The 13540-nt window shown below is 47.5% G+C and overlaps 1 protein-coding gene across 2 annotated transcripts in view; it reads right to left on the reverse strand.

Annotated features, from left to right (window-relative positions):
- Positions 1–11224, reverse strand: part of TRIM24 (tripartite motif containing 24) — a 103442-nt gene extending 92218 nt beyond the window's left edge. For both annotated transcript variants that reach the window (XM_084787613.1, XM_084787612.1), the window contains exon 1: positions 10721–11224. In XM_084787613.1, the coding sequence (XP_084643739.1) occupies positions 10721–11084 (364 nt within the window). In that variant the 5' untranslated portion in view covers positions 11085–11224. The remainder of the gene's footprint in view (positions 1–10720) is intronic.
- Positions 11225–13540: the final 2316 nt, after the last annotated feature.

A 13540-nucleotide genomic window follows, 5' to 3' on the forward strand; every position in this document is an offset into this window, starting at 1 on the left:
TGACCTCTTCTGGTGTACAGGTGTACATGCAGGCAGAACACTATATACACAATAAATAACTCTTACACACACACACACACACACACACACACACACACACACACACACACACGGTAGGGAGGAGAGTGAGAAAGAGAGAGAAGTGTGTGTGTCAGGGGGAGAGGCCAGACTTGGTGGTGCACGTCTTTAATCCCAGCACTCAGGAGGCAAAGGCAGGCAGATCTTTGTGAGTTCGAGGCCAGCTTGGTCTACAAAGAGAATCCAGGACAGCCAAGGCTGTTACACAGAGAAACCCTGTCTTGAAAAACCAAACCAACCAACTAAACAAACACACACAGATGTGTATGGGAATGTTTTTTGTTTTAATCCCAGGTATTGTATATGGGGCTGCCCTGCTTCAGACTGTCCACAGCAGCTGATTATGATTTGCCTCATGCTCTGGCAGGGGCATGATTCTGCCAGCTGCAGATTGTTTCTGCAAGTGTATGATGTTTGGAATTCTGGGAACTTTTGAGAGAAGCCAGAGAGGCTGCAGATACTGCTGCTGGCTGCTGGTGTTGTGGTGGTAGATGGTTGCTGTTTATCAAGTGGTCATGCACAAAGAGATGAGTAGATGAAATTGAATATTCTGATGATAAAGATCAAACTTCACCAAAGAAACCTGCTGCCCCTAATCAGCAGGAGTAGTCTAACGATATTGATACCCTTCCCCTCTAACCTTCTTTCTCTCCTACCTAGTGTTAGGGGGGTTGGAAGAGTGTAATAAGGGTAGCCGAAAAGGGAATCCACAAAGTAGCCAAAAGCCCAGCTACAAGTTGTATTAGGTATCATTATCTAGGGAGAACTAAAGAACATCAGGCTGTATATAGGTTATTTAAAAATACTAGGCCACTTTCCTTAAGGAACATTAATGAAACCTTTGGATAAGGAGGATTCCTGAGGCTGGAGTGATAGTCAGCTGTTCAAATCACTGATAGCATCCACGTGTCAGCTTATAACTAGCTATCTGCAGTTTCAGAGGATCCAACGCCCTCTTCTGGCCTCAAAGGGTACCAGGAACTCATGCGGTACACATACATGCATGTAGGCTAAACACTTATACACATAAAAATTAAAATTTGAGATTCCTATACAAGACACCTGAACAGGGCTGGAGAGTTGGCCCAGAGGTCAGAAGTACTCTGTTCTCTCAGAGAGCCAGGGCTGCATTCCTGGCACCCACATGCTAGGTCTCATCTGTAACCCAGTTCCAGGGACTCTGATATGCTCTTCCGGCATCCATGAGCACCAGGCTCCATGTGTGCATACACATGCACACATGCAGGCAAAACACTTGCACACATTAAGAACAACCTGGGGGAGAGGGATGAAAAGAAGCCCTAAGATGTACCTAAGAATTAAGAGCTGGGGGCTTCATGGTGGTGTGTGCTTTTTAGTCACAAGGCTTATTCCCCAGCATTAAGATAAGCATATTTGCAATTAAGAACTAAGATTTATTTGAGCCTAATAGAGCTTGCCTTTAAAACCAGCACTTAGAAGGCAGAGGCCAGCCAGGGCTACACAGTGAAATACTGTCTCAAAACACAAACAAGAAATACGATTTAAATTATACCTGCACTACCTTTCCAACAAGCAAGACACTTTGAAATTTACTATTAATAATCTGAGAATCTGCCTTATCTGCAACCTAATAAGGTCACCTAAGTTTCACAGAGAATGAGTTTTCATAGATGATGATCAATGGCAAGTAATTCAAGGAACAGAGACACAGGGTGGTTTATTATGAATAGCAATAGCATAAACTCAAGTATTTGTGACAAGGCAAGATAGTGCAGAGGTTCCTCTATCATGGGTTCTTGCTGAGGCCGTTTTAGGTTTGACTAGAATTTGATCTCCTTGATGTAAAGCCCAGTGGAAAATTACTAAACTCTATTCTAGGAGACCAAGGTCAAGACGCCCCAGCTAATTTATACCTGCTCCATCAGAGGAGACAGACATTCTGCCTTCTTATGTTCCAACTGGACCAATGGGAAAGGCAAGAGTAGCTAGAGAAAAAGATTCCTCGGTTGACTCTACTACTCCTGGTCCCTTCTTTCCCCCAGCACACACAGAGTCCCTCTGGCTATGGGAAGGCCAGACAGGCTTTGTCTGAGGCTATGAGAGCATTGTCTATTCCCCCCTTGAGGGAAGCACGAAGACCCTGTTACAGACAAGAGGAAGAAGAGGGAAAGGAAGTGGTCCTTTCCTCCACCAGCGGTTTATATTATATAACTGGAAGACCCAAAACTCTCCGTTTTAAGATGCCCCTAGGCCTTTATCAGCCTGGTGGGACACTGTTTTCTATATACATCAGCTGACTTGAGATGATTGCCAGGAGCTCCTGGCCACCCTGTTTACAGCCAAAGACACCCAAATCTAGACAGACAGAAGTTGGCTCTGAGGTCAGGTGGCAGCCAGATGCCCAGAGAGACTGAGGCTTCCCATCCACTCTACCCCATTGGGACTCTAGTACCAATGAAGGTAAGGAGGCATTCGACACTTCTTGCAAGGACTAAAAGTGGCAGCCAGAAAACCTACCAACATATCCAAGCTAAGTAGTCAGAACACTCAAGGACCTGATGAATTAATTACCTGCTCATTTTCTGGAAAAGTTCTGTGAGGCATATCAGGTATTTACCCCCATAAACCCAGATGTCCCTGAAAACCAGTGAGCCACTAATATTGCCTTTGTCCTGTAGTTTGCCCCAGACATACAGAGAAAGCTGCAGAAATTAGAAAGACTTAAAGGAATTGAGTAGGCCTCAACTTCTGGAAAAGTTTAGAAAGTTTACAAGAGCCAAGATTCAGCTGAAGACAGGGAACAGAACACCGCATCTCCCACGCGGTGATGTCTTCCCTTACCGAAACAGATGAGAGGAAATTAAGGAAGTGAACCTGGAGAAAGGGTTCAAAAACTTACCAACATTGTTTGAAGCAGCTCTGAGGACAGATTTATTGGGATTTAGACAAAACTGCCCACGGTGTAACCTTCTCCAGTACATAGCGGCCTCCTTAAGCCTCTGAGCACTGACGGAGGGGAAGAGGCAGCAGAAGCCCATTCCCAATCCCTCTAAGCCCTAGCCTACAGTCTCAGGCAAGAAGGTTCAGCTGTGCTGCTCTCAGGTCACATACCTGGGTACAACCCAGAGAAGGGAAAGCAAATGCTTTCCTATAACTGAATTTCAACCATTCTGCAAATTCCTGCTCCCCATTGAAAAAGCAAATCCGGGAACTCCTGGGGCAGGTGGACGCTGCTGGCTATGGAAACGGGATTTGCTGAGATAAGCCCTTCTACACCGGGGTACGAAGGCTTGGCATGGACTATGGACTGAGACTGAGGACATGGCCTTCTCCAACATCTCAAAAAATGCTCTGGATCTGCTCCTTCCAGAACATTACTACATGTGGGTGAAGTCAGAGCCATTCCCAAGAGGGTCCTCATGCAAACCTTGGAACTCTGAAAAAGACTGGTGTCCTGTCTGCCCAAGAGACTTAATCCAGTCAAAGCTAGATGGCTAGCATGTATAAAGGCCATAGTTGCCACCTTCCTGCTGGTAAAAGCAGCTGACAAATTAACTTTAGGGCAAGAATTGTTCCTGAAAGTCCCAAAATCTGCTGAGGCCCTCTTGAGGGGTGCACCTGAGAGATGGGTGTCTCCTATGCCTGTGGTGGGGTGGCGGACCCAGTACCAAACCCTGCTTCTACAGCAACCCTGCATTTGGTCCCACAGGATGCCAGCCTTCAACCCTGCCAATCCCCTGCAGATGGTGAGCTTATGGAATCTCTGCATGACTATTTTGAGGGGACTGACTTAACCCAGTTTTATCAGGCTTGAACTGACTAATGTCCCACTGACGACACCAGATGAGGTGCTGCTCACAGATGGGAGCAGTTTTGTTCAAGACAGAATCAGGTATGCAGAAGTAGCAGTAGTGACTCAAGATAAAACTATCTAGGCATGCTGGGTGCTGGTGCCACAATCCTTTAATCCCAGCACTCGGGAGACAGGGGCAGGCAGATCCCTGTGAGTCGAGGCCAGCCTAGTCTACACAGTCAAGGCTACACAGAGAAACCCTGTCTCGGAAAACAAAACAAACAAACAAACAAACAAGACTATCTAGGCAGGATATTTCAGCAGGAGACCTGTAGAGGAATTTTAATTTAGAACATGGCTGCTCTAGCAAGAGATCACATCCCAAAATACCTTTCTAGGTCTGTGTGATCCAGCTGGAATATAAACATGTCCTTAATCCAGGAGACAGAGGCAATTAGATCTTAGCTCAAGGCCAGCCTAATATAGAGCAAGTTTCAGGTAAAGAAAAGCTTAGGTCAGGTGATAGTACATGCTTCTAATCCCAAACAATGAAAGTAAAGTTAGTTTGTAGAAGGAAGCACCCTTGTTTGAAAGTGATGTCTAGTTGAGTGACAGAAGAGGTGATGAATCAGAGAAAGATTTGACCCAATGGGATATGCTCAGCTCTCAGGAGAAGAGAAGAAAGGGAAGCTACTTAAGGGACAATGCGGGAGAGGGGGCAGAGGGAGAAAGAGAAGAGGAAGAAGAGGGAGAGGGAGAAGGAGAGAGAGGGGGAGGGGGAGAGGGAGAGGATGCAATTTTTTACCAGGGAGAGTTTTACAGAGAGAGGTTGAAGGCTGAACAAGCCAGAGAATGAGAAGGAGTCAGAAGATTGGAGCAGATTGCTGGAGTTAGTTGGAGGACAAGCAGGGGCCAAGAGAAAAGCCAGGTTGAATAAGTCAGCTGGGAGGAGTTTGGGTCAGTACAGCAGAATCGAACCAGGCAGCCCAGAGCTCAGTAAGACAAGAAAGGGTAAACTTATCAAGCAGTACATCTCAGAGGCTGAAAACGTTCTAGGCCTAGGTTAGACTGTACAGAGGCCTAGGATAGCAGAGGCAGTAAGCCTCCCAGGCAACTGAAACAGGTGAATAAAAGTTCTTTTTACAGAGAACCTCAGCTCAATGAGCTGAACGTGAGGGTGGCCACTGTCTACCACAAAGGGGATTCCCCAGAAGCCAGAAGTAACTGAGAAAGATGGAGGCCTAGGACCAGTGGGGCCTCTCCAAGTCTTGGTATCCCTTGTGGAGCCCGGCTTACAGGACCATTCAGAATGAATTCCAGGGGAAGCTGACTGGGTGAGCAAGAACTAGCCACACAGGGTAAAGGATGGTAGACGCTGCTGGACTTCCCATAAGTCTGGGAAGGCGGATAAGTTATGGACCTCTTAGGCATCACAACAATTGTTCAACTCCTCAGACCCAGATATTATGCTCCAAATTTGAAAGCCTAATTTAAAGACAACACCTTTAGATGTGCCACCTTACTCAGGCAAACCCCAAAGGAAAAAGATCTCATAAGGGATCCAGGCATGAGGAAATGGACCTGAAGGGCACTGGAAGTTGAACTTCACTGAAATCAGGCCTACTGGTTTGGGCTGTAAATATTTGCTGCTGTTTGTAGAATCCTTCTTGGGATGGGTGGAGACTTACCCCACCTAAAAAGAGTCTGTACCAATAGCTACTAAGAAACTTCTTCAGGAGATAATTCCTCAGTTTAAACTGCCCCTAGCTTTGGACTCAGGAGATGTCCCTGTTTTCACAGCCAAAGTGTTTCAAACTCTGACAAAGATATTAATTGGAAATTACATTGTGCATATAGGCCAGAGCTCAGGTCAGGCAAAAAGGATGTATGAAACACTTAAGGAAACTCTAACCAAATTGGTCCTGGGAACTAGCAAAAAACGGGCCAACTTCCTCCCCCTCCCCCTGCTCAGGGCCCAAAGTACTCCTTACCAGGAGGCGATTACTCCTTTTTGAAATTATGTTTGGGAGACTGCTCCCTGTCCTCCCCAAACTCCAAGCTATTTCCCAAGCAAAAATGCTAATCACTTCCTTTTTAAGTCCTTGCAGGCTTAGCAGGAATTTGCCAGCCCATTGACCAGACTGTGAAGTGTATCCTGCCCTCTCCCACCTCTGAACCCACCCACCAGTTCTAGCTGGAAGAACTGGGTTGGATAAAGTGGATCCCTACCTTGACCCTGTAACCTATGTGGAAGAGATGCTACCCAGTCATCCTCACCACTCTAACTGCTGTCAAACTAGCCAGTGCCATCTCTTGGGGTCATCACTCCCAACTAAAACAATAAAGAGTCCCTGAGGACGACAAAAGATAAAGAGTGACCAGAGTTTACTAATTGGGATGCATGATTCCCATCAGTCCCCAACCTGGACATGGGAACTCAGAAAAAAATCAGGGACGGGAAATTATGTATTTGGGTGGACCACTAGTCTCTTATGTCCACTCCAGGGGTGAAACAATATGGGTCTAAAGGAGAGACGGGTCAGTAAATCAGGATAAGAAGACTGGCTCAGAAAAAGCCTTTAAGGATTACAATTTATGCACGCCCTCCCTGCCAGTGGTCAGGTTGCCCTGTCACAGACAAGGTGCCGGCATCTTGTCTTCAAATTATAATCTTGTTTGTTCACCTTACAATAAAGTTTGCTTAAATGCTCACCGAAGCAATGGTAGCCTAGAAGACCACATATTCTTTCATGCCCCAACGCTACCTAGCTTCCTGTCCTAATGGTTTGACAAAAGGTGCCTCCTCCAGCTCGCTAGAAGATCATACTCAAGGATACTAGTCCGTTATCCCATAGGTATATGTGCCTGTAGAGGAGAAGCAGGCAAGAGCTCATACTGGCTTTGACTCAATGTTAAAGGTCAAACAGGCCCCAACCCTAGTAGGGACAGGAATAGCCAGTCAAACTGCTATAGGCACCTCAGCCTTGACTGTTGGAAATCAAAGCTTTAGGGGGAACTCAGTTCCCAGATATTTTAGACTGGGGCCATTTAGAGAATTCTATTTCTAGGCTAGACAGCCAAGAGGATTCTCTCACAGAGGTAATCCTGCAGAACTGAAGGAGCCTAGATATCCTTTTGTTTAGTTGCATTTTGTTTTGTATTGTTTTTTAAAGACAGGGTTTCTCTGTGTAGCCTTGGCTGTCCTGGACTCGCTTTGCAGACCAGGCTGGCCTCAAACTCAGAGATCCACCTGCCTCTGCCTCCCAAGTGCTGGGATTAAAGGCGTGCACCACAAAACAGAGGAGTTTGCATGGCCTTAGACGAAACTTAGTGTTTCTGTGCCAACCAATTAGGGCTAATTAGGGAAACCTTGCTGTGGTCAAGGAAAATCTCACAGAAAGGGAAGAAAGGAGACACAGATCAGATGATTAGCATCAGTTTCTGTTTACCTGGTCCCTGTGGCTGGCCACCTCACAGTCAGCACTAGCCTGGTCCCTGTGGCTGGCCACCTCACAGTCAGCACTAGCCTGGTCCCTAAGGCTGACCACCCCAGTCAGCACTAGCCTGGTCCCTATGGCTGACCACCCCACAGTCAGCACTAGCCTGGTCCCTAAGGCTGACCACCCTACAGTCAGCACTAGCCTGGTCCCTAAGGCTGACCACCCCACAGTCAGCACTAGCCTGGTCCCTAAGGCTGACCACCCCACAGTCAGCACTAGCCTGACTACTGATTTTTATTCTGATGCAGGTAATGGTTGATCCTCAACTGCACGGCTAATATACCAAACAGAGAATAAACTCAGTTAAGCTTCTGGTCCCTAGAACCAATCATGTGCCGTGCCCCGCCCCCCCAGAGCAGGACAAGTCAACAATTTGAGTCTTGCCCATACAATCAATTAGGGAATGCAACAGAGCAAGACAGGATAAAGGTCCTCTATCTTATATTTTTGCGGAGATCATTTTAGGTTTGACTAGAATTTGGCCTCCTTGATAGATATTGTGGAAAATTGCCAAATTCTAAGAACTTGAGGTCAAGATATCCCCAGCTAATTTATCTTGGCTTCTGCTACACTGCCTGCTTGTGTAAACCTCTCCCTCCAGCTAATTACCTATCTCGGCTTCTGTTAAAACTGCTTGCTTGTGTAAATGTTGTTTTTATTTACTAAGATTAGAAGATTAGATGTGAGTCTTACTATTGCAGGATATTTGATCTCATTGTGAATCCAAGATTGTGTATGGAAAAACCTGTTTCTAGTTGTAGTGTGGCTCAGCCCTAACACCTTTAATCCAAGGACTTTGCGTTTATTCTAAACAGGTAGTTGTGGTATGGCTCAGCCTAGCATACACCTTTTACTCAAATGCTTTCTGAAGCCAGGTTTAAATTAAGTCAACCACAGGTCAACAGGCAGAGTGAGCAACCAGTTGAGAGGGAGTGAACATAGGAAAAAATGATAGAAAGAAAGAGAGAGAGAGAAGGGTTCGGGAGCAGGGAGGAAGTAAAAAGGAGGGGCATTCAGTTTGAAGGGTTTTGGTTGTTTGTTTTAAAGACAGTGTATAAAAGGAGAAGGGGCTTTTTCTGGGATGTTTGCTAAATAGGAAGGTCAACAGGGTGCTTTCTCTGCCTCTCTAAAGTAGGCTTTCACCCTACTTTAGCTCCTGAGTCTTTATTGGTAAAACTGAATATTTGGGATTTTGTTTAAAAACAACACAGTACCCAACCTTTATGAGGCAGGGTTTCTCTGTGTAGTGTGGCTGTCCTGGACTCATTTTGTAGGCCAGGCTGGCCTCCAACTCACACAGATCTACCTGCCTCTGCCTCCTGAGTACTTGGGACTACAGGAGTGCACCACCTGGCCTGGCTCTCGAGCTTTTCAATCTACCTCTAGGTCTAGGCCTGGAAGCTTCTAGCTCCATACAATCTAATCTTCGGCAATCCTAGACCTTGAAGGCTTCAGTTTCCAGCTTCTATCTGCTAACCTATGCCTAGAATGTTTTCAACTGAATAAGCTTGCTCTTTCTAGCTCTTTCCGAACTCTGGCTGGCTGGCTGAACTCAGCTGTTCTGGCTCAAATTCCTCTCCAAGCTGACTTATTCAAATTAACTTCTCTCAGCTTCTGACTGAATTGCTTTGCTTGGAAAAACTGCTTCAAAACTCCATGAACTGAATCGCACTGACTGCACAAGCTTAACGAAAGTGCACTGAACTCAACTCAACTCTCTCTCCTGACACTGCTCTTAAGTAGCCTCTCTTTCCCTCTGTTCTTTTGAAGGTTGGACATATCCTATCTCTGACTCATTCTGTCACATATTTCTCTGATTTTGTCACGTCATCTGCCCCTTATTGTTGGAGATTAAAGATGTGCACTAAAGGTACCTATATTCCAGGCAAATCACACAGACCTATAAGTCTTTGGAAGTGATCCCTGGTCAGAACAGCCATGTTGCTGGATTAAAATTCCTCTACATGCTGAAACAAAACCTCCTGCTTACAACTGACAGGCAAGATAAAAGGCTGTGAGTTTCTGCCTATAAAAGCCCCTCACGCTAAAGTGTAGAGCAGTGGTTCTCAAGCTTCCTAATGCTGCCACGCTTTAATACAGCTCCTCATGTTGTGGTGACCCCTAACCATAAAAGTATTTTCTTTGCTATTTCATAACTGTAATTTTGCTGTTATGAATATCTGACATACAGGATATCTGACCCCTGTGAAAGGGTCATTTTCCCCCCAGGGGTCGAGACCCACAGGTTGAGAACCAGTCGTTTGCATTTGCATTCTGGGTATCTTGACTATAGTCAGTCCGCCGGAATAAACACTTTCATTTGCCTATAGACTGTGTCTGAGTGGTCTCTAATAGGCTTCCTGTAACAACAGAGACCCCCATGGTAAATAGTTTCCTATGACTAAAGACTGTTCTAAGACAGTGCTAAGTGAGTCTAAGAGAACAATCCGAGGCAACGGTCGCATCCCGACGTAGTGAAAATTATTTAACATATTAACTCAAAGCAGCTATTCCCTGTAAAACAAGTACCCTAACTGGCCACCAGGTGTGACTGCTGATGCCTGTGATCTTTACTCCGAAGAGGCTGAGGCGGGAAGATTGCTAGCTGTGGGCAAGTCTGGGCTGCTACATAAGCCAAACAAAACCACAAACAAACCACGAAGCAACAGAAACGTATTTCTCTTCCTCCGTTACTTTGTATCTTTAAAAAGGCTTCAATGTACCAAAATTTTGCAGATTTAAGTTTAAAACTTCAAGCGTTCTCCTAGAAATAATTACTGCACTTCAAATTACTTTAAATGCTTTAAACTTGTTAACATAAGCAATGGAAACTACCTGTCAAAAACTAATTACTCAGTTCCACCACAAAAGAGAAAGTAACTTCAAACTACTACGTACAAAACACTTTGTAAGTCTGTTTACTTTCTACCCTTTATCGTGTAGCTCAGAATAAAATCTCGGAAAGCAGCAGACAACAAAACTCCTTCCCCGGTTCCTTTGTCCCCAACAGAGGGGCAAGAGGAGAGGGAACTCGTTAAGGTAAAGCGCTCGGAATGTACAAGATTCGAAACAGACGGCGACCGATCTGCAGTCAATCATCAAAGAAACTCCCCATCTCTTCATCTCCATCCCTTCCTCCCCCTCTCCGGCTCGCACAACCCGGGTGTACAGGAGCTGATCTGGATCGTAGGCTCCCGGACAAAGCTTCGCGGAGGCAGCGGGGAGCTGCTGCTAACTCGCCGCAGCCTGCAGAGCTCCGCAAAAGTGAGGGACCGCCGAGCCGCTCGGCCAGCCCCGGGCCCACTTCACCCCTCCCTAGCCGCGTGACAGCGGGTCGCGCCCGCCACCTCGCGGGGTCCCCTCTCACCTTGGGTGGCGAACGGCGAAGGACCACCGGCTGGGGAGCCCGGGGCGGGGGTGGGGACGGGCGCGGGTGGAGGGGTCTCTGCCGAGCCCGGCGCGGGCGCCGTCAGCATGAGGTAGCGCTGGGGCGCGGGCAGGCAGCGCTGGCAGAACGAGTGCAGGCAGGGCAGCAGCTTGGGCGCCCGGCTCTGGATGTTCTGGTGGCACACGGCGCAAGTGTCCAACAGGTTGAGCCGGGACGTCTCGCCGCCGCTCTCCGAGTCCGGGCCCTGGCGGCTCTCGGCCTCGTTCTCCCCGCTCGGTGCAGCCGCTGCGGGGCCCCCGGCAGGAGCCGCCGCCGCCGCCGCCTTCTCCACTGCCACCTCCATTGTCCTGCGGCCGCCGCCGGGGAAGCGGGAGCGCGCTCACCGCCCGCCGCCCCCGACGACCTCCGCTGCCGCTGCCGCCTCCCGCTTCTCCTCCGAGGCCGCGCGGATTCGCGGAGGGAGGCGCAGAGAGGAAGCCGCCTCCCGAGGAGCGCGGCCGGAAGACGCCGAGCTGTCAACGGGGACCGGTTCCCGCACCGCGACGCCGCCGCGCGGGCCGCCAGGCAAACCGCCACCGAGACGCTCGAATCCGCCCAGCAACCTTTCTCTCGGGCCCCTTGGACCACCGCGGGCCCCGCCCCCACCTCCCTCTCCCAGCAACCGCGGCGACAGCGAGCTGAGCGCCGTCCAATGACCGCCGCGCCTGCCCAGGGGGCGGGGCTTGCGGGAGCCCGCGAGGCTCCGACGGCCCCCGCGGGAGGTTGGGAGTGGGCGGGGCTGGCCTCGCTCGGGACGCGGAGGACCGCCGCCGCTGATTGGCTCGCTGTGCGGGTGTCTCTCTTCTGAAGATAGTAAAAGGATTATTTGTCAGGCGGCCGGAGCAGGCGCCTGGTTCGGCCCGCCGCTATGGCCCCGCCCAGGGGGCGGGGCTCCATCTTGTCTACACAACCTGGTTAATTAAGAAACTGCGTGGAAAACTGCATTTACTACTACTTGGAGACGCGTATGGCGAGAAGAGTAAAGATCGTGGGAGAGCCGAGGGAGGATGAAGAATTAAGTAACGTGCAAATGAGAGAAAGAACCAAGAAACACGTTGTGTAAGCACGCACACATCGCGTCAAAGAACAGTGCAGACAGCTTGAATTTTCTGAGGTTTGAATTTATCTCTGTGATGAGTCAATGAATGTGATGTATAAGGGGAAGAAATTGCACGTTTGTCGAAATTTTTTACAGCTATCAATGGAAAGAGGTGAAATTAAGTTTGTTTCTTAAATGAATAAAAGCAATTGATTTTTTTCAAGGACTAAAGAAGCAATTTACAAATGTCTTAACTACGTGAATATTAAACGATTTAAAGAAATAAAAGAAGGCAGACCTGGTGTCACACACCCATACTACTTACTAATAGTCCAAAGGTTGAACTGGGAGAATCACCGCAAGATCAAGATGATCCTAGGTTATAGCCTGTGTAAAGCCCTGCCTCAAAAGGGGGAGGAAAAAGAAAAAGAAAAAAAAATTTTTTTTTTCAATTCTGGTTTCAGAGTTTCAGTATTATATTTCACGTCTTCCTTCTCTCATGCTTGTTACCGGAAATTCTGGGGAGTCCCATGGGGAGTTGCCACCTGTTACTAGGGAAATCAGAGTCCCCTCTTGAGGTTCTTAGGCTCATTAATGAAAGAATTTAAGAAGAGCCTCAAAAGGAAGCTGGGGGAAATTTTATTGGAGTTTAAAAGGAAAAAAAAAAAATCCAGGCAAGCTATAAATCTCTGCAGCTGCCCAGAGGAGCTTGGAGAAATGAAGAGAAAAGGCCATGCCATTTTTGTTAAACAGACATAGAGGTCAGACATATGGCCAGGAGGGGAACTTTAGTAAGAGCAAGGAAGCCCAAGTACCAGAGAAGTTGTATTAGGCCAGCATTCAAAATAAAATAAATAAATAAATGGAGGAAAAGAAAAGAGGAAAGTTGAGTGTTTCTGAGTCAGGCGTCATGGAGACTCTCAAGAGGAATCTAAAACACTAGGGGTCAGGCATTTTGGGAAGAGGAAGTTCATTATTTCATTAAAGGGTGGTTGTTCCCTCTGTCTCTCTAGCATGGCTTAATGTGACCCTGCCTTTCTAAGGGATGGTCCCTTATCCAGGTGACTGGCAGACCCAGTGGGATTAAGTTTTTTTTTTTTTAAGATTATTTACTTATTATGTATACAATGTTGTGATCATATGTAACACCTGCACACCAGAAGAGGGCACCAGATTTCATTATAGATGGTTGTGAGCCACTATGTGGTTGCTGGGAATTGAACGCAGGACCCTGGGAAGAGCAGCCAGTGGTCTTAACCTCTGAGCCATCTCTCCAGCCTGAGATTAAGGTTTATAATAGAGGTGATGGTTTGTATCCATCTCAGAGGTGGATTCCATTGACTTCTGATGCAGAGGCAACGTCTTTTGTACACACAGGACTAAAATGTATGTGCTATGAATCCCAAAGATTTAAGAAGAAAGACCACTGACCCAAATCATCATGGCCAAATTTATTGAAGCGAGCCTTTTCATTTCTGTACATGGGCTGCCAACCCCCTAAGGCGAGGCTAAGGAGATCAGTCTTGGACAGGAGGGAGACAAGGTTTTTTTGTTTGTTTGATTGGTTGGTTTTTTTGAGACAGGGTTTCTCTGTGTAGCCTTGACTGTCCTCGACTTACTTTGTAGATCAGGCTGGCCTCGAACTCACAGCAATCTGCCTGCCTCTGCCTCCCAAGTGCTGGGATTAAAGGTGTGCGCCACCACTGCCCGGCAAGACAAGG

The sequence above is a fragment of the Acomys minous genome (assembly GCF_964271855.1).
Source record: "Acomys minous genome assembly, chromosome: 6".
Taxonomy (NCBI): Eukaryota; Metazoa; Chordata; class Mammalia; order Rodentia; family Muridae; genus Acomys; species Acomys minous.